General features: G+C 41.1%; 1 protein-coding gene across 3 annotated transcripts; it reads left to right on the forward strand.

Moving 5' to 3' along the window:
• Window positions 1-1,296: 1,296 nt before the first annotated feature.
• On the forward strand, window positions 1,297-21,169 carry LOC115561835 (uncharacterized). Of its 3 annotated transcripts, none has more exons than XM_089263362.1 (2): window positions 1,297-2,901; window positions 21,074-21,169. In XM_089263362.1, the coding sequence occupies exons 1-2, from the start codon at window positions 1,297-1,299 to the stop codon at window positions 21,077-21,079; spliced, it is 1,611 nt and encodes a 536-aa protein (XP_089119488.1). In that variant the 3' UTR covers window positions 21,080-21,169. The 3 variants fall into 3 exon arrangements, with proteins under 3 accessions (XP_089119488.1, XP_089119487.1, XP_030245221.1); XM_089263361.1 differs by lacking the exon at window positions 21,074-21,169 and adding an exon at window positions 20,955-21,068; XM_030389361.2 differs by lacking the exon at window positions 21,074-21,169 and having other exon boundaries at window positions 1,297-3,799.
• Window positions 21,170-21,206: the final 37 nt, after the last annotated feature.

A 21,206-nucleotide genomic window follows, 5' to 3' on the forward strand; every position in this document is an offset into this window, starting at 1 on the left:
CACAAAGAGTGCTAAATAGATGACTTTCAATTTTGACGGTAGATAAAAAGTCGAGACAAACTTAGATAATGACGTCTCAGTTGTTGATAATATTATATGGCTCTATGTATCAATAGATAATAAGTACAAAAATCATTTCCTCCAGTCATTTTGTGATCGTTGTGCAACAAATTCTAAAAATATACACATACATATGTACATATATTAGATGTTTCATTTTAGCGCAGCTCGTAATATATGTGATTTGCGTCAGCTGAAGTTTTCTATTTTTCGCTACTAAAACTCATTGTTTCTGTTATAGAATGATGTTTGAGTCACATTTCATACGTCAATTGGCGAATTTCGTTAATTAATGCTGCGCGAGAATGATGTAAAATTATATGAGCTGCGAACCAAGAGCGTGATCCACTGTGCGTCAGCATATGAGAACGCGACGTCTGTCAGTCTGTCAGTCGCTGTGTATGTATGCGTCTCCTTGTCTGTGTCTCCCTCTCTCTCTCACTCTGTGTGTGTGTGTTGTGTATGTGTGTGTGTGCTTTTTTGTGCTTAAATGCAATTACGCGCTCAAGTTAAGAAAACTAGCAAAGCAATTGGAGCGCAGCAACAAAAACGAAATACGAGTATAAATAAATAAATAAGCAGCAATAAGTGTGTGCGTGTATTTGTTTGTTTGTGTGTGTTTGTATGTGTGCGGGATCATTGCACATTGCGTCAACGTTTCAAGATCACACACAATTCCAATTCCAATTCCAATTTCAATTCCAATTCTGCTTACAATTGCAGCCAGCAATAACAGTAGCAGCAGCAGCAGCAGCAGCAGCAGCAGTAGCCGTAGCAGCAGCAGCGATAGCCGCAGCGGCCGCATCAAAGCAGTCAGCGTCACTGATAGCCGCAGCGGTGGCGGTCGTGTAAGCGGGCAATGAGCAAGTACGAATATTCAATAGAACGGGATAAACACCATCAGCGCCAGTGGCAACACCTTCTACATCAAGAGCAGCAACAGCAGCAGCAGCAGCAGCAACAGCAGCAACAACAGCAACAACAGCATCAGCAGCTGCAGTCGCAGCAATATCATTACCAGCGTCACGCTGTCGCTGTCGCAGTTGCCGTCGCTGTTGCTGTCGCTGTCGCCGTTGGCGTCGCTGTTGAAGACCGTGTTTATAGTCAGAGCGACAGTTAAGCGACGGCAGCGGCAGGTGTCATTTGAATTTGAGTTGCGCGGACGCGTTCAAATCGAAAGCTCGAGTTTATAACGCACGCGACGCCGACGCGACGTTAACGCTGACGTCGACAGCGATGAGTGCGCGCCGCGATGGTCAACAAAATGCCGCCGACGCCGCCGCCGCGTCCGAAACTGAAATCGTAACCGAAACCAAAACTAAAACCGAAACCAAACCCGAAACCGATTCAATGCTCAAGATAATGACTGCGACGCCGGCATCAGCGACAAGAGCAACGACAACGGCAACGGCAACGGCAACGGCAACGACATCAGCGTTGACGGCGCTGACAACGGTTAACGCTCAAAATAAATGCGCGACGGCAGCGCCAACGACTTTTAGTTATCTGAGAGCAGCGAAGCGTTGCGCACGCCTCGAACAGACAACAGTCGCAGCACCGAAAGCACAATCGCAAGTCCAAGCAAAAGCACCAGCACCAACAGCAACAGACGAAGAAGAGGAAGCTTTCCCGAAAGAGAGCACAACAATAACAGAGACAGACATTCCATGTGAACGACAGCTTTGTCTCGCTGAGCACAAGGCGCAACTGCGCGCAGCTTTTTTCCAGGATCTTAACGCTTTTACAGCGCAACAACAGCAGCCACAGCCACAACGGCGACTTCCAGTTAGAGAGATCGAAGCGGAAGCTTTTCGTTCCAGGACGCCCATACAGCAGCTTATTGAAAAGTTTCAGGCAATGATTGTGCAGCAGCCAGCAGCAGCGGAGGCGCCGGGACAGCTGAAGCCAGCTGTGATTGCGAGCAGCGCTGCCAACTCGGACGAGGGCTGCAATGCGGGCGGCATCAGTCCATGCAGCAGTGACAATGAGTGCGACGCCGTTGCCCGGCGTAAGCCGAAAGTGACGCGCTGCGCGAGCAGCGACTCGGCGCTGGGCCTGGAAGTGGACGACGTCAATATGGAGACGCTGCCGTCGCCGCAGCGACGCATGACATTAACAGTTACCGATTTGCCGTTGCGACCGGCTCTGCTGCCACTGGCTGAGCCGACAGCTCTGCCAGACTCGCCGCTGACCTCACCGACCAGCGCCACCGCCGCCATCGGCATGGGCGCGGGCGTCGGTGGGGGCGTGCCTACAAAAGTATTACTGGAGGAGCGCGTCGTAGCGGCGCTGGCAGCGCCGCCCGGCTCACGGCGTGAGTCCACGCAAAGCTGCGTCAGCGAGCTGGGCGGGATGCCGGGCGTGCGTTACGTGCGAACGCCTTCGGTGGTCGTCTCGGACTATTCGGATGATATAACCGCATGCGGCATCAGCATGGAGGAGATGGAGTATTTTCGCCTGCAGCGCTCACGCTGCCAGCGTCGCTGCTCGCTGGAAGCGAGTGCCGCTGCCGCCGGCAGCATCGGCGGCGCCAAGGATGAAAGTCAGTCGGATGTGAGTGCGGCGAGCAGCTGCAGCAACCTCTACTATTGCGGCTCCACCATTTCGGCGCTGGACGGCGGCGAGTGCATTGTGAACGGCATTCGCGTCGCACTCGCCCGCAAGTCGAGCCACAGCAGCAGCGGCGAGCTGAGCGGCGGCGACGACGAGGACATAGACATCGAGCAGCAGCAGCAGCAGCAGAAGCAGCAGCAGCAGCAGGAGGAGCAGCAGGAGCAAGAGCGAGAGCGTCAGCTGAGCGAGCTTTTGGCTGCCACGCAGCTCGGCGATGGCACTAAGAAGGTAGGCAGCAGCAGGCAGCGCTGCAGCAACGACGGCAACGATGGCAGCGACGGCAGCGTCACAATTATAGGAAATCTCAATTAAGATTAAAAGACACACAATGTAGGATGGGGGGCTGAGCAAGGGGCGGGCTGTGTAGGGGACAGTGGGCAGATGGTATGTGTGTGTGTGTGTGTTTGTTTGTTTGTGTGTGTGTGTGCTGTGTATTATTTTTGTTGTTTAAATTTAGTATATCTATTGTAGGCATATATATACATACATATATATATAAATAATTTTTTTTTTATGATGTAGAGAGAGTTCGAGATATTAGAGTTAGAGAAGTGGGCGGGGCGGGCGGGCGCAAGTGAGTACAGGTAATTAATTTGCCGCTTATCTTATCGCCAGGCAAGATTCCATTGCTGTGGAACGAACTACGGGCGGGTTTTTAGTATATAATGTGTATATACATATATGTATATAGAAACTTTATTTTTTTTTTTGTATCTTATGAGTCGACGCCGACAAATGATGATGTTGAAATTGGGTGCGCTAATAAAAGTTGTGGCAGCGACTTCATATACATATGTACATACATAACTGTGCTATCACAACACACACAGAGCACACACACACACAGACACAGACGGACATACACACCCAAACGACGGACGCTTATCTTAGTGATTAACTCTGTATATTTTAGTATTATAGATATATACAATGCGCCTATATGTGTATTATTTCTCCTGTGTATATACGTTTCTATATATCAAGAGATCCCGACAGATAGACCGACCGACCGACCAGAACAGCAAGAACTATATAGTATTGTGTAAAGAAAATAAAGAAAACTTGGATTATACATGCCTATACATATATGAACAGCTATACGTAATAAAAATCATAATATAAACAATATATATATATATTTATATAGATATACATATATCTAAAACGCATGTATTGCAAAGCTGTGTTTGTATATATGCACATATACATATATACATGTTATTATCTGGCTTATCTGGGCTTTGCCATAACTCTATCTACATCTTTATCTATATTGGCTTTTGTTGTTTCTTCACTCTTCAGACAGTCGGAGAAGTGTGAAGCTATTTGTAAGGGTATTATATGGTAAACTAGGTATATGAATATGGAGAATAGGAAAACAATTTCTATAACGATATTGTAATTGAATATAGCACAAGTATATGGATCCATGGAGTTCCCGTGAGCTTTTCTTTTCTTGTTTCGCTCACCTATAGCATTCGGACAGCGGATTCTAGTTTCATATTTGAGCTAAGCCCATTTTGGTAATATCTTTGAAATGGGCTTGAAAGCAATTGATTTTTGACTACGTGCATAAAGAACATTTTCGGAATTTTGAAAATACTCACGAACGCGCAATAGGAATTCAACCTAATTTCATGACCACACAATGAGATATACTTATATATATATATGTATATACATATATGTATGTATATATATATAAGAATATATATTATGTGCATCAATATTTGTATGACCATGTTTGTACTTCAATTGTTCTGCAATTTTCTGAAACTGAGCCCAAGAATTCTCGTAGACTAAATCAGTACTGGAAGTTGGAAGGCCGAGGCTCCATTATAATGTATATAATCTGGTTTAATTTGAAAACTTATTGCGAAAAAACTCAGAGCTCACTTGTATTCATTTCCAGACTTTAACGGCATTCAAGTGTTTTTCTCTTTCTATTCCATATGCGTACATGAAGCTTATCTAGCCCCAGACACTAGCCTAAGGAAATTGTAATTAATTATAATACTTAAGCGCGGTCTGGCTGGGCTATACTATGTCAAATTTCCATATCTTTCTATGAGTTTAATGAATTTTATGAATGTACCCAGATCTAACATAACCGAGCTTTGTGCTCTGTTTCCCTTACTGCGTCTGGGCTTATCAAGTATGCTTTTGTTTTCGACACGATCCATTCGTAAGCCACATATGTACATATGTAATAAGATATATTATTAGTATATCTCTAGTATATCTGACATACGTCATGGTTTGTTTTTATGAAACGCAGTTGCTTCACATGTCAGATTCAATGTCACAGATTGGGGACTTTACATTAATATGAGGGAAATTTTTACAGCTTTCATTTCGGGAAATAGGCAGATAGAGAGAGACAGGGAAAGGGAGTGGGTGCACGAGGGAGATAGTGGTAGCTGGAGAAAAAGATTCCGCGAAAGCGAAATGGAAATGTTTTACGGTAAATAAAAATATATAAATAACAGTATATCTATCATCTTTGTGTATATTCTTGATACACATGAAAGATCGTCAGAGATAAGATATTTTCATGTCCATTTGTTGACTTATGATATCAGTTTCTGGTATTCATTGGAACACCCATTTCCTGGTAGAACAAGTCGACGCTAGGTGAAGGTGGATCTATGGAGATGGAGGTAGAGTGTAGAGAGAGGCAGAGAGAGAGAGATATAGATAGAGATAGAGATAGAGATAGAGATAGAGATAGAGATAGAGATAGAGATAGAGATAGAGATAGAGAGAGAGAGAGAGGGAGGGAGTCGGAGAGAGAGAGAGAGAGAGAGAGAGGGGGAGACAGAGAGAAGGAGACAGAGAGAGAGAGGGAGACAGAAAGAAGGAGACAGAGAGAGAGAGGGATGCCATTTCTTTAACTTTAACTTACTTTAACTCTGAGAATGAGAATGAGATTGAGGTCTAGTGATGAAATAAAGAAGGAGAGAGCGAGAGAGAGAGAGAGAGTGTACAGTAGAGAAAAAACACAGAAAAGAATTGGAGGAAGAGCGATACCGGCAGATTAAAACATAAATAGATGAAAAAATTAGAAATTCACAGAGAGAAATTAATAAATAAGAATAAATGGAGATTAACGAAAATAGAGAAGCAGATCGAGAGAGAGAGAGAGAGAAAGAGAGAGAGAGGGAGAGAGACAGAGAGGAGTCAGGGAGAGAGAGAGCAGAAGAGAAAGACAAAAAGAGATGCATTAGAAAGTGAAAGAGTGTTTAATTTGAGCTAAGGAAAATAGAAAATAAAGAGAAGGAAAGAAAGTAGCACGGATAGCGATAGAGATAAATAGAGTGAGAGGCAGATATGATAGAAATTCAGAGAGAGAGAGAGAGAGAGAGGGAGAGTGGGAGAGAGGAAGAGTGAGAGAGATAGAGAGAGAGTGAAGAGAGAATCAGAGGATGGTGAGATATGATTCCGTCAATCTCTCTTCCTTCCCTTTCTGTTGTTTCATTACTCTATTGACACAATAGAGTATCCTCTGTATCACTCACTCTCTATCACAAACTCTCTATCACTCTCTCTCTCTCTCTGAGAAGTAAAGGGGGAGAGAGGTTGACAGACTCCTAATAGAAGTATTTTATTTTTGCAGCTTGCGAGCGTAAGAGGTGGTCAGAAGTGTAAGCGTGTTCTAAATAAGCAAGATAAAAGCTGCACCGTTAGATAAGTGAAAAAGTTTATTTAGGGAGAGGGGGCACTAGATGGCTAGATGTTGACAACATTTACTCAGCTGAGTAGAGAAAGAGGGAGATGAAGTGACGGAGAAAAATTCCGAGAGATACCGACAGAGAGTTGAGAGTTCGAGCGACAGTTAGGGTCAACATTTGTTTAGCTAGCCATAATTTAGCATTCCAAGTCGGTGCTGTTTAGCTATCTCTCCGTCTGTCCGTCCCTCCGTCTGTTCCGTTGTCCGTCTGCCTCTCGACTCGTCTGACTTTTGGCTTGGCACATTGCGGCGTGGGCTACGCTGATTACTTTAGATAAAGATTACCCCCAGGCCCTCTCTCCCTCGCTCGCTCTCGCTCTCCTCTCTCTCCCTCTCCCTCTCTCTCTCTCTTTCTCTGTCTCTTTCTGCTTGCCTGTGTAGGTGTCAAGGCAGCGTAAGCGTGCGCGTTCGCTTGTGACGTCACTGGGCACCATTTTGTTTGGCTTCGCGATCATTAATAATGGCAAATCTTGTGCCCGAGGCCATAAAAATAACAACAAATTACAAAGATAAACAATTGCTCCCACAGCAACGACTTGGCAATTCTCTACACACGAGAGACCCCACAGCAGAGGCCCGCATATGAGAAAGTCTATATATAAATAGAGTATAATATTATCGAATGGATCTTCTAGCTCATGATCGACAATTATTGACAAGTGAGTGCTCGGCATACCCTGCATATGTTGTAGTCGGCCAATATAAGATTTGAGGGACCAGCTCTATGGTTAACCCTCTATAGATATGCAGAAGTGGGTATTCGGGTCTGAAGGGGAATCGATAAGAGGTTATAAAGGCATGCGCTTTTTGTCAAGAATTTGCAACGATAGTTTATTGAACCTGATATTGTATATACAAACATATATATTAATGATAGATATCTCATATGTATATACAGTTCCGGTCTACTATGATATTATTTCATATCATAAAGAATCATTTAAAGGAAAGTTACGTAAATAAATCTGGCATCTAATTTTGAAATTTGTCAACCCTATTCAATTTACGGGCACTCTATAAGTTATATCTGGTCTTATAGGCCACTCCCCCCACACACTGTTATACTCTTATGGACATTCTCAGATATATTTCATTTACATACAGCTCCGACTTAGTATCTAGCTTTACTACCTTTCCTTTTTTTTTTACCTGATCTCAACTCTAGAACTTATTGACAAATGGAGATATATGTATGTGTGCTGTGGGCTAATAGCTAGGGCTAACTAGGTCATTCAGACTTGATATATCCTAGACAATCATATATATGTATATAGTCTATATATCTGGAATCATTTCATCAGCTGTGAAATGAAACTTTTGCTATGCGAAATGATATCCATAGCTCGGCTAACACTCCGGCATTATCATTATTGGATAGAGTTTTGGGTTTATACTGTTGCTGTAGTCATTGTTGTTGTTGCTGTTGTGGTTTTTTTTATATATGGCATTTAGTCGCGGCCATCCGTCAGCTGAACAGGCCATAGCTCTGACAGCCGCTCATATCTAATCGCAAACGAGCTGCGAGCTGCGAGCAGCGAGCAGTGACGCTGGCAGCGCTGCTAGCGGGGCGACTCTGCGATTGTTTTTGGGGGGCTGGCTGGCCGCTTGAATTATGACGCCCGCTAATGGTGTGAGAAATCGATTGAAATGGGAGAGGAGCAGCAGAGGGGGTAAAGGGAGAAGGAGAGCTGCATGGTCACGCAATTTCGCATTCTTTCTCTCTTGCTCTCTCTCTCTCTCTCTCGTGCGGTTGCTCTTCGGTCACAGCCTCTGAGGCGGCCTCGACAGCGACGGCGACGGCGACGGCGACGGCGACGTCGACTTCCGTTGACGTCAGCGGCCCATCAAGCGGCCACCGTGTATGATCGTCAAAGTAATTACATGATCGAGCGGGCGTCGCTGTAAGCCACCAAATAGCAAAAGTAGCGACAACAACAACAACAGCAACAGCAACAATAACAACAATGGCAAAGTAAATAAATAACAGCGAAAACCGCAAGTCAAGAGCAACATAAGGCAAACAGCAACAACAACTAAAACAACAACAAAAGTATATAAAAAAAGTCTTGGGTATTCGCTATACGCCATTTGCGTCATTGGCCCCATACCCTAACTAAGGCTATACTAACTATGTGTTGCATTCTGTCCTCAGCTGATTCAGATGATTCGTGCAGCGGCTTTTGGTTTATGTCTTTGCTAATCGCAGATGATCTTGTGCTCTATACTCTTAATATTATCAGCTATATTTAACCATACATACATATATGTGAGACTGTTTCTTAGATTGCTTGAATACCTCATCCATTTTGTATTATCTATGGTACAGAATCTATGTATATAGAATAGGATTTTATTCTACACATCGAATCTTTTGTTCTTAAAGTTTTTATAGCTAGGGGATTCCCACAAACTTTATGTGGGAATTTTGTGGGATATTCAAGTTTTATTATGAATAGATTTATGTAAACTCTTTTGGGTAAAGTACTCCAGCTTTCGTTCTTACATCTCAAAACAAGCAACGCTTTGGTTTTTTTTTTCCCACTTTCAACATATTTCATACAATACAGCTGGATAAAAATATATAAATAAATATATAAATAGTTTTTATAACCTGAACCCATTGTTTATTGATTTCTTTGTGAATATTATACTCTATATATACAGTTGAGTCCCGATAATTTATACACCGCTAATCCGAAAATCGCGATAAGTCGAAAAAATTGTATGCCCTTGAATAAAGTCGTTCTCGATAATTCTCGATTGTTTGCTATCGGGACTCGACTGTATTATTATATAAGGTTTCCATAATAACTTTTGATTGGGATATGTAAGATATACCTAGATTCATTAATAGGGTAGTATTCTAGCATTCACTAGAGTTCTTTTGCCCTATCTTTGGTAAGAGTATTCAGGCACTCGTTGCCCATTTCCTTTTGGATTAGATTCTTGTTTCCAATTTGCAGTAAATCAAATCAGAGTTGTGAGTTGTGATGCGATGCAAGTGCTTAGTCGAGTTGTTGTTGTTGTTGTTGTTGTTGCAGTGTGCTGCAGTTGTTTGCTGGCAACGTCGATTTGTCCCCGTCGGGAGTTGCGTGCCGATTGCCCGCCAGCATATTTGTCATTCCTAGTTGCAAGCTGTGCATTTGCCACTTCTCTTCCGCAGTTGCAGCAACTGCTGCTCCGATTGCCTTAAAGGTTATGTCGCCTGTCGAGCGACACCCAAACACGACGACGGCGATGCCAACGATGTGGCATGCAACACATACTACAACTACACTGCAAGACGAGCTATCGTGCCTTTATTTCGATTATTTTGGAAAGGGGAATTTATAATAACAAAATCTGTTATTGGCATTACTTAATGGGAAGAGTTTCAAAATGGGAATTCGTCAGAAATGTAGAAAGAAGTAAACAAAACATAGTTGCTCGAAATTTAATAAGAAATGAAATTACTGCTTCTACGAAAGAATAGATGAATACTTAGAAGTGGACCTATGACTACAAATTACTGCTTGAAATTTATTTGGAAGTAGAATGGAAACATTAGTAATATTATATTTAATGGAAATATACGGCCGTTGAGCATTTTGTAATGGAAATTGATAAGGGATTTTGGAAGTCAAATCACTGCTGCTGGGCCTTTATAAGTTATAAGAGTACGGATTTATATATAAATTCATTCATAAGTAAAGTTAGTGCCGTTGAGAATGGTTGTCCGAATTTCGGTGTGGGCATTCAAAATGGAAAATGATCAGGTATGTATAGTTAACTGACTGATTGGAATTATTTTTGTAGTAGAGATTTCCTTTTTGAAATATTGGTTGTGTGTAAAGGATGTATTATTGAAAGTAGTGACGGGGAATCTAGAAATGAGAATATATAGGGCACTATATATAGGTACTTCAAAGTGGGAAGCCTTCAAGAGAATATATTTTGGCTTCAAGTGATAATTGTTTGGATTTATAGAGGAAGAGTTTATCGTGATGTAAAATCTTATAATTCAAACTTCAGTTAAATTACTTACAGAAGGAAAGACTCTCTTGTATGTTACATATACCCATTTGGAATATGAAGCGGTATCCTAGTTAAGCAGTAGCCCCTGAGATCGAATGACGGCCAAAGCTTTGCAGCAGATAAGATCTGTATTGCAACTTACTGCACTGCACGAAGAAGGCACCGGTGTTGCAACAGTTGCAGTATCAGTTACAGAGGCAGCTGCAATAAAATGCTAATGAATAAAGGCTCTATGAGATGATTACAGCTGAAATAAAATCAGTTAAGCGCTCAAGAACTGCTGTTAGTGGACTATACAAACTTTTTGCAGTGTAAAAGGGGAAATTATAGCGACAACATTTTGTGGCATGTCACAAACGCACCTTGGGACAGTCGACAGCGACAGTCAGACAGACGGACAAGCACTGAGAGAGTAAATGCAGCACAGGAAATGTAACGTGTTCCCACTCTGAAAGTCTGTCCGCCAGTCGGCCGCCAGTACAGTGAGGACTGGCCAGCAGTAACTACATACATATATTTGAAGTGGAGCTGGTAGAGCAATATGTTCCTTAAGGCATTCATTCAAATTCAATTTACTCGTTCATTGTCATTGTCATTGTCATTGTCATTGTCATTGTCATTGTCATTGTCATTGTCATTGTCATTGTCATTGTCATTGTCATTGTCATTGTCATTGTCATTGTCATTGTCATTGTCATTGTCATTGTCATTGTCATTGTCATTGTCATTGTCGTTGTCATTGTCATTGTCATTGTCATTGTCATTGTCATTGTCATTGTCATTGTCATTGTCATTGTCATTGTCATTGTCATTGTCATTGTCATTGTCATTGTCATTGTCATTGTCATTGTCATTGTCATTGTCATTGTCATTGTCATTGTCATTGTCATTGTCATTGTCATTGTCATTGTCATTGTCATTGTCATTGTCATTGTCATTGTCATTGTCATTGTCATTGTCATTGTCATTGTCATTGTCATTGTCATTGTCATTGTCATTGTCATTGTCATTGTCATTGTCATTGTCATTGTCATTGTCATTGTCATTGTCATTGTCATTGTCATTGTCATTGTCATTGTCATTGTCATTGTCATTGTCATTGTCATTGTCATTGTCATTGTCATTGTCATTGTCATTGTCATTGTCCCGTTGTCCTTAAGGCAATTACTATTATTACTAGTTACTTTTGTTAGTGTCTTCCAATCTTCTAATATCAGAGAAGTATGTGCTTGTAGGAATGAAAGGAAATGAAAAAATGTCTAGTCAAATGATTTGATGAGAATTGATATTGAAAAAACTTGTTTTGTATAAATCATGTCGAACGAAACAAGTTTGAAAATAGCCCAAAATGTTCGATAAGATAAGAGATCTGAGAGCATTCGCGACCGAAATGTGATATCGATGGCAAGCGCAATATACAAATTGTATAATTGGCAATAATTAGGCGTAGAATCGATTAGTGCTGCGATCAATTGGGTAGAGTTAATATTGCAAATTCCGTCAATTCGATTGCTACGGCTCGATCCGCTGTCTCATTCCGTATGTATCTGCGCTGTGTATCGTGTGTTGCATGTGGACAGTCGATATCTATGACAGCTATGAGCTATGTGTGTGCCGACGCAGTGCCTCTCTCCTTCGCCCTCTCTGTCTAGCTGCCGCTCGGGCTGGGTGTGTCCGGTACCCAGTGCCTGGGGCGTTATCGGGTCGCCCATCTGCCTGACTTCATAAAACACTTAAAACGAAGTCTCTCCCTGTGTCTGTGTCTGTGTCTGTATCTGTGTCGCCGTCTCTGCTATTGGCCATTTGGGCACTGTTCGAGGCGTCAAGTGGTCAATTAATACCATACAAATATTGTGACAGCCGCCAGAGAGCCTGTCATAAAGTTGCCAGCCCGATCGGCCGCTCCGATTAGGAGAGCCCCCCAGGCCAATTTGCATATGGCAAACGAACAAGCGAACAAACAAACAAATGAACGAACGAACGAACGTCCGAGTCATTCCATTGATCGTTGATCGGCGATCGTTGCGTTCGCATATTATGCAAATCAAATGCAGTTTGGGGCCAATTTGCTGCCGCAATTAGCGGCCTTGTTGAGGATCGGGCCATGATCCTAGCACCCCTACTCCCTCTGGCAGCCCTGACAGTTGTCGCTATCCTTTTCATGTTTCAATCAGCGCCATTATTCCATCATGTTGTCGTTGTCGTTGACGTTGTCGTCGTCGTCGTCGTCGTCGACGTTGTTGTTGCTGTTGCTGTTGATTTATGCTGCGATCAGTGCCTAGGATTAGGATGAGACAACAGACTGGCAACAGCTCTGCAGCTGGCGACAGATAGACACACACGCACACACAAGCACTCATAGATAGGACGGCGCAGCTGGCACGTTTATCACATGCAATGCGAATGTACCTAAACTGGTACTTTATTTAGCCAATGGTACACTGCAAGAAAAAAGGAGTAAATGTTGTCGCTAATTGACATTTTAGAGTTTACTTGAAATTTGACCTGATTGATCTTTTGCCTCTTGTATTCTAGCATACCTGTATACAAAGAGTAAATAGCGCTAATGTACCTCAATTGGTAATATTCTTAGGCAATGGCAAACTGCGAAACCCGGTAATAGCAACTCCGCTTATAGCGTCTGTATGGTCTCGTGAAAAACTTAAATGAGCAAACTTTTATGGTTATAACGTCTTTCGGATAAACGGACCATCCCTTGAGCGTCGTAATAATCTAGCTGCCGCTCGGGCTGGATGTGTCTGGTACCCAGTGCCTGAAGCGTTATTGGGTCGCCCATCTGCGTGGCTCTAATGTATTATCTAATTAGAAGTTTTGCACTTTTATGTATGTATGTATGTATGTATATCTCTCAACTTATACAAATGTACCCAAAATATTACTATCGGTAGCCAATAATCTACTGCAAAATACATGCACTACATTATTGACTTTCCCCAGTTGACGTTTTGGCATATTATATTCACAATCTGCTTAACGACCTACTGCACCCAAAACTATCCTTTACATAGACATACAATGGTTCACTGATATAATATATATTCAAATTTCCGTTTATTGATAGTTTAGCACTTTTACTCTGTAAGCTAGGGTAAGTTTAAGGTACTCAAAGAGTAGTTTGACGCTAAAGTACCTACAATCGATGTCAAATTTTAATTAAAATTTTTTATGGATAGAACTTGATGTACCTTAAATCTTCTTTGCTTTCGTCAAAGGTACATGGCTAAATGGGGTTTCAATTTCATTGTTGTTGTCATTTGGTCACAAATTCTTAAATGCATATAAGTAATGCTAATACCATTATAGTAAATAAAATTTAATATAATTTTTCCTATGGTCTTTTGAGCTTGAAATTCATGGCTGATAATTGATTTGGCCGATGGGCACCTGGAACGATAGACAAAGATAGACCTGGAACGATTCACAAAGTGTGTGGACGAAAAACATTTCAAATTCCTTCTAATATGATTTTATGCGTATACTTAATATTTCTCCATATTTTGCTATTCTAATGCAGATGCATCTAAATGGGCATTATTTTTTTTCTTTTTAATATATATGAACATAAATACTCGTCCATTCATGAATAATGATTCACATATTCACTCAGAAACCCAAGCTTCTTGTGCTCTTCAGCATGTTTGTGGATTTGTATTTAGATATTCTATTGTTGGCCGGAGTTCTGTTTACCCTTTCAACTTTTCTTCTTTAGGGGATCTGCCACGCCCCATTTAGGCATTACGTACATTTGGAGTGAACCATTATACCCTTTCAATGTGTGTTTGGCTGCAATGTGGCGGCTGGCTGGGGGGATCTGTGGTACACAGCTGGGCGTTCGGCCTCGGCTCTCGGGCTCGGCAGCTCCTCGGGCTGCAGCCGAGGCCGTCGCTGCACAGTCTGGAGCTTTGCTTGCGGCTGATGGCCGAGCGCTGGGTTCAGTTGCTCGTGCGCCGTTGCAAAGTCAACAAGCGATCGGCAAGTTGTGTGTGTTCGTGTGTCGTGCGCGAACTTGTTGCTCGCTCGCTCTCTGGCTCTCCCGCTCTCTCAGTCACTCGCTCGCTTACGCTCCTCCCTTTCTCGCACACAGCTGCTCGCGAGCCGCGGCTGCAGCGCATTTCGTTTGGTGACGCCAAGAAGAAAAACTATTATTTATTGTTTATTTACAATTTGTTGGCTGTGTTTTTTTTTTACCCCAATTCTTTTTTTTGTGTTTGTTCTTATTTGCTGTTGATTTGCCAGCATAATTGTGGTCATCGCTGCAGCTGGTGACGGCTTAACGGTAACTGTAACTGTAAATGTATTTGTGGCTGCTCTTAAGCAGCGCTCGCACACTCAAGTGAGTACAAAATGGCTTACATACATATACACACACACACACACATACATACATTTGCACCTATTCTTATATCGAAGCTATCTCTGCTTGTGTTTTATTTTGTTTTGCCTGATCAAATTGATGTTGTTGATATTGTTGCCAGCTTTCTGGTTAATTAAAAATTTCATTCGATTCTTTATTTGTATATTTTTTCCATTAATTGTAATTTGCAATCGACACTCACCTGGCAGATGCATTACACTCAGCTCGCTGCCGAGACTCGGTGACAACTGTGGCTAACTGCTTATGGCTAATTTTATGGCATTTGCATTACCCGCAAAGATGCTTTGCTGGCTGCTATGCATTTTAATATTGCTACAAGCTGACTCTTAACACTAATTGTCCATTAAATGTTGAATGCTGCTTTCAGCTCGTCTAGACACTTTCGTCTGGGCTGTAGACACATTGCATACCAATTTGGACAGAGGTTGAATCTAGTTGAGTGGCTCGCTGCTCGCTGCTGTGAAAGATACTTTTATGTAATTGTAATCAAGAAGTTCTTCCGTATTCTTAGAGCCCCTTAAAGCATTAGAGATAACCCTAACGGGCACATATCATGCCTGACTTCAAGTTGAAGATACTTTACCCAGCTTAGCTAGCATTTGCTTAACAGTTGCCCCCTTTGATCTACAAGCCCGCATATGTAAATATTTGGATAGATATTACATACAGATTACTGAGGTTACACGTAGTTTAAAGGTTTGTGAACTGCCTCATAACTGATATGCAGCTCTGTTTCAAAGTGACTTGCTGCAATCGGAATGGTAGATACTTTTCTATAACTTTCAGATAATTGTATTCTGAATATTGCAGAAGCTCGTGTAGAGTAGAGAACTTGTTCTAAGGGATTCTTCAGCAATTGATGGATATGCTTGATATGAAAATATCATATAAGAGGTCTAGGTCCACAAGTTACAATAGTACTATGCTATTATAGGTACAATAGGTATGTATATGGTCTTATACTCTACCATAAATACTATACGTATATTGTACAATAAGGTACTTTGATGCGTGTTTAAGCAAAATATACTTTGATCTGTTGATCTGTTTAAATACTCTACTTCGACTCCATCTTTCAAGACTGAAATGATTCTGAATATACTTCAAATCAATTCATAATATCTTATAAAGCTGGGAATAAACTAAAGATTGCTTTATCAGCTAGCATATACCATAGTATATTGATGTTCCACAGAAAATTTAAAAGATTTAAGATTCGTGACTTAGAGATCAAGAAATACTATACAAAATTTAAGCAACTTGTAGCTACTTAAGCAAGGTACTTCGAGCAACTTGTAGATGCTTAAGCAAGGTTTGACTATATCTAAGACATACATAAGAAAATATTCAATTGATGCTTTGAACAATTTGTATATACTCAAGCAAGAGCTATAGTATATTTAGTATCTCTTCTGCAGATACATTTAACAATTTGTAGATACTTTAGCAGGTCTTGATTGAAACTTTAATCAGTGAATATTTAAGAGATAAGCAAACATCTAAATGAAGAGCTTGATGCTGCTAAGTCAAGATTTGAGTGCATCTTAGATATTATCAGGCATCATAATTCTGGCAATTCTTAGTAGTTTAGTTTACTAAATAAAACTAACATCATCAGAGAACAGCATTACTTTTAGATACTCTAACAGATATTGTAAAGGTCTTTTGAAAAGGAATATTAAACTGTCCCTGATTAAATAGCAGAAACTCTAGAGAAACTCTGACAAGCTCGACGACACACATTGTAAAGTCTTGACTTTATCTCAAAGATCAGCAATGATTCTAAAGATACTTTGACAAACCTGCAGATTCCTTGATAAGACATGTCTGTCTCCTTTGCTTGGAGCTAGAGAGAGAAAGAGAGAGAGCGAGGATGAGAGATGGTTTAGCTTGAAGCTGTTGAAAAGACGCAGAAGAAGAGGACACAGATACTTTGCTAAGTGATAGATACAGGTTTGCAGTCGACGGCAGCTACTTGGGTATCTGCAGCACGCAAACGGATTGACCCTTGCAAAACTGGCCAACTAGCCGGCTAGGCAACTACCATAAACAGCGGCCCGGGCAGTCGAAGTTGCAGTTGCGCATTTATGGCTGCTTGCCACATTGTTGCCAGCCACATTAATCATCGCAGAGCGGCTGATAAACTTTGACATGGCTGCGTGCAGCAGCCACAGCAACAGCAACAGCAGCCACAGCAGCCAAATGAAGCGATCTTCATAAATCAAAAATGCTGCTGTGTAGCCTGCCGCCTGCCGCCTGCAGCATGCAGCATGCAGCATGCAGCCTGCAGCAGTTGCAGCAACTGGCGGCATATTTGATTTATCGGCTTGACCAGCGACCGCCAACAAGTTAATTGAAAACGAGGCGTGACAGTGAAATTTGCCGCCGCACGCCAAGCAGCCAAAGTAGCCAAGTAGCTAGGCAGATGCTGTTGCAAATGGCAACGAGGCGTGGCCACTTGCCACTAGCTGGGGCTAGCCCGTGCGGCCCGTTCAATTTTCCCCATTTTCCAAATGCGCCACTAAACTGACAGATTTGGCCATAATAAAAATGAAAAAAAAAAAAAACCAACAACAACAACAACAAAATTCACAAACGAAAACGTAAAACGAAAAATCGCAGCAGCCGGGAAAATAAGTTGCCAACTTTAATTTATTGTGACATAACGGTATAATCTGACATAAATTATTGATAAGACGAGTCGACCATAAAAGTACAAGACAGTTGGCTTAACCAACAACAAACAGCCAACAGCAACAACAACAACAACAACAACGACAATACAAAGCAAAAACACTATGAACGAAAAGCAATAAGAAATACAACGATTTTTGCTATGGCTAAAGCCGACTTTTGGTTACCCTTTCCTAGGCGATCGATGTTTGAAAATTGCGATCTAAGCCCGTCTCACATCTGCATATAAAAGTTCCTTTTCAAAAGTTAGCTGTCAATCTGATCAAAAATAAGATGAGATCTATATAGCTTTAACTTTTCTCTAATATCTCGCTCAGTTAGTTATTTCAGAATGATCTTAAAGTTTGATCATAGAATTCTTCAGAAACACGATTCCATCTCTCTAAACTGATCATGACACTACTGAAAAAATTATCATTATGGAGACTCAATTGATCAATTGATCATCGCATATATTAGACTCTGATCATAAGAATACGAATAATCTATGGATTAAATAACCTCTTGTCATATGTACGTAGCTTTATAGTCTCTTTGATCAGTTACATCAATCAATTAATTATAAATTTCGATCGCCTGATTCTTTTAAATATCTTTCTAGAACTGATCTTTAGCCAAATCTACTTTTTACTATATTGTTTTATAATTATAGCCAAAGAAAGACAAAATGAAAGCGCAATTTGACGATCAGCTTTATGATCGCTCTCCTATAGTCTCTACGTGATCTATGACTACAATAAATATAAAGATCAATAGCAGTTTTACACGATCATTAGCCGTTATTTTGGTGATCTATTAATTATCCTGAAAAACTAATTATCTAGCCAGAGTCTAGCAGGCAGGCCTTAATCAAATTCGCTATTCGAAATATTTATTGATAAGCAAAACTGATTTATGACTGAATATGATTATAATTTGTTGGCTAGATCTGCTGAAGATCAATATGCTCTGTATATGCAACTAGCATCAGATAAATGTGAAAAATGATTGCCTCAAATTATCGTAGCTAACTCAAATGTCTGGAATTATAAGCCTGGAAACGATGCAGCACATGGTAGCCCGACAGCCCGAACAAGTTTCAGCAAAGTCAACCGATCGGACCGCTTTATCAGTGATTTATAATTCGAGCTGCTAACTAGATTGAAAACGATTTATTTGGCCATTGAAAGCAGGCGGTGCAATCTGTTAAAGACAAACTCACAATGATCGTGCATTGATTTAGTGAGCGTTATCTCGATCTACAGTGAAAAAAGTTGCAAAAATTAACAAATTGAAGAAGTCAGCGCGTTATCGACCGAGCTAACTCGATTAGCTTATTCTTCCTGATCACTGATCACGAATGCATAGTGATCAGGCATTGGTCAGGCTTAAAGTTGAATGGGAAGTAAAGTATGATCCATAACGAGCGAGGATCGTTACTGATGGCATTTACTTGGATTAGCTTATACTCTATATATAAATAAGTTTCTCTTATATCAGGTGATCCTCACTTAGTTCTATATGACAGCTGTTGAGTAAAGTGATCGATCGATCGAATAATTGATTTATTTAATAAATGTCTAATAGTAATTTTGAGCACGAGACTCTGCTCCACGAATGCGTTCTGTGTCGCCAATGGCAACTGATCCACAGTTGAGGCGATCTACCAGTGGCTATATATCATATGAGCAAGCCAATTGTGTTAGGCCTTTGGCCACATCAGCTAAAACTCTGGTCAGGGTATCGAAACAACAGCTGCTTATAAATCATTCGACTAACAACAACAGCAACAACAACAACAACAACAACTGACTGGCTGTTTGGCTGGTTGCAACGAGTTGCGCTGTGGCAAAGTATCTATTGGATCTATTATTTGACTTTTATGTGCGCATAAATGCGGCGATATGACGACGGCGACGACTGCAATCGATGCCTTGGCCAAATGTCTGGCCAGGAGTGCAGCCAGTTTCGCGTCGACTTGGCTCTGGACGAGTTTTCGCAGCCAAATGCAATTGCAACTGCAACTGCAACTGCAACTGGATACGTGCCACAGAGCGCAAGCTCCAGACTTTGCTATGCACTTTCATGTTAATTAACAAGAAACTTTTTATCAGCTGCGATTACTCGAATGCCACACAATCCACACAGAGAGATGGAGTGAGGGAGGGCGGGGGAGGGAGGCACACACCTTAGCTAGATAAACAGACGTAACTCCACCCACCTCCCACTCCAGCCACCATTTGGCGATAAGCTGCGACAGACAACAAATTGTGGCACTTCACTTAGAGACAGACGCCGATAAAATAGCAAAAGCAAAAATGTTAATCAAGCGAGTGATCTATAGATCGACTAAATACCTTCAGATCAAAGGAAGCAAATGAAAATCGGGTGGATCCAACTGCGAAGTACATAGTATAGAAACATATAGACCAAAGTCGATTATGGGTAAACGAAATGCTTCATATTTCAAAGATACAATACACTTGCAGATCTTCAAGATGGTAGCTCTAAAAGCTTAAAAAAAATATGCGCAGATAAACATCGAGCTGCAAGAATTTTGTACAAATATCTTTGAATCAATCTGTAGGAAGGACCAAAACTAATTTATTTGGCACTTCAAGAAGAAAATTGTAGAATATAGTAGATGGCTCTATCTTTTACATCTTTCGAATCGGGTGTTAGCCATATGAAGAACTTCACTTTTGTTTATGGTTCTCGCCTACATAAATATTCCAAATTCAAGATTTATGTCAAACACTAAAAAATAACTTTTGACTAGTGGCGCCTAAGGGTGACATAGACTTAAGCTTTCTAAAACTATAATCATAGAAAAAATAGATTTTCAATATCTGTCGTATTGCCTAAAAGCATATCTAAATCATGTATGTATTTGAATTCCAGGTTTATAGTGTTTTATACTCATAATATAGAATTTCCCGATTTCTCAGAGTTTATATTTAACATTAAAACTAGCTTTCTCGCTCTCTCTCTCTTAATCTCTCTCTTTTGTGGTGTACGAGATCTCTGCGTTCATATGGACGGAAGAACACTAAGTCGGACAGATGGACATGGCAAAATAGACTCAGCTTGTGATCAAAAATATACATAGGTTATGCGGTCTCCCATACATTCTCACAAAACTATTCCATCACGAAATTCCGCTTTCAATTCAGGGTATATTTACAAATGTTGCTGAATAATACATACATATATAAATACGTATGTGTATGTATATGCGTTTGTGTATGTAGTTGTGTGTGTATATGTGTATATGTATGTGTATGTACATGTGTACCGGCATATAATAGTTGGTAGAGTAGATCAGATCTACTCGAAACATCAATAAATTTCAAAATAATTCATATTATTATGAGTAAAGCTTATTATCAATAAAGAGTTATTATAAATAACAATTGTATCTTACTCTTTACTCATTTTCTATCTCTCTCCCCTTCATTCTAATTGCAGGTATGTTGCACTTTGGTCGTAGCTAAAGCGAATTTCGGGCTAACGTGCTAAGCACAGTGAGCAAAACAAAAGACTTAAGCAAAGAACTTGCCCGGGCGTACAGTGTGGCCATATTTTAGGGGTGACAGCTCGGCCAGAAGCATGGCCCTATTTCCCTCCTCCTCGCGTCCGCGCACGCTCATGGAGCAGCTGTTGGCGCGCAAAATTGAAGCGGCCGCTGGTTCCGGTTCCGGTGCCGCTTCCAGTGCCAGT

This window comes from Drosophila navojoa, chromosome X (genome assembly GCF_054131105.1).
Source record: "Drosophila navojoa isolate 15081-1374.11 chromosome X, UAZ_NAV_1.0, whole genome shotgun sequence".
NCBI classification, from domain to species: Eukaryota; Metazoa; Arthropoda; class Insecta; order Diptera; family Drosophilidae; genus Drosophila; species Drosophila navojoa.

Excerpts from the sequence above, each read along its gene's own strand:
- LOC115561835 (XM_030389361.2), top strand. The coding sequence starts at position 1,297 with ATGAGTGCGCGCCGCGATGGTCAACAAAATGCCGCCGACGCCGCCGCC.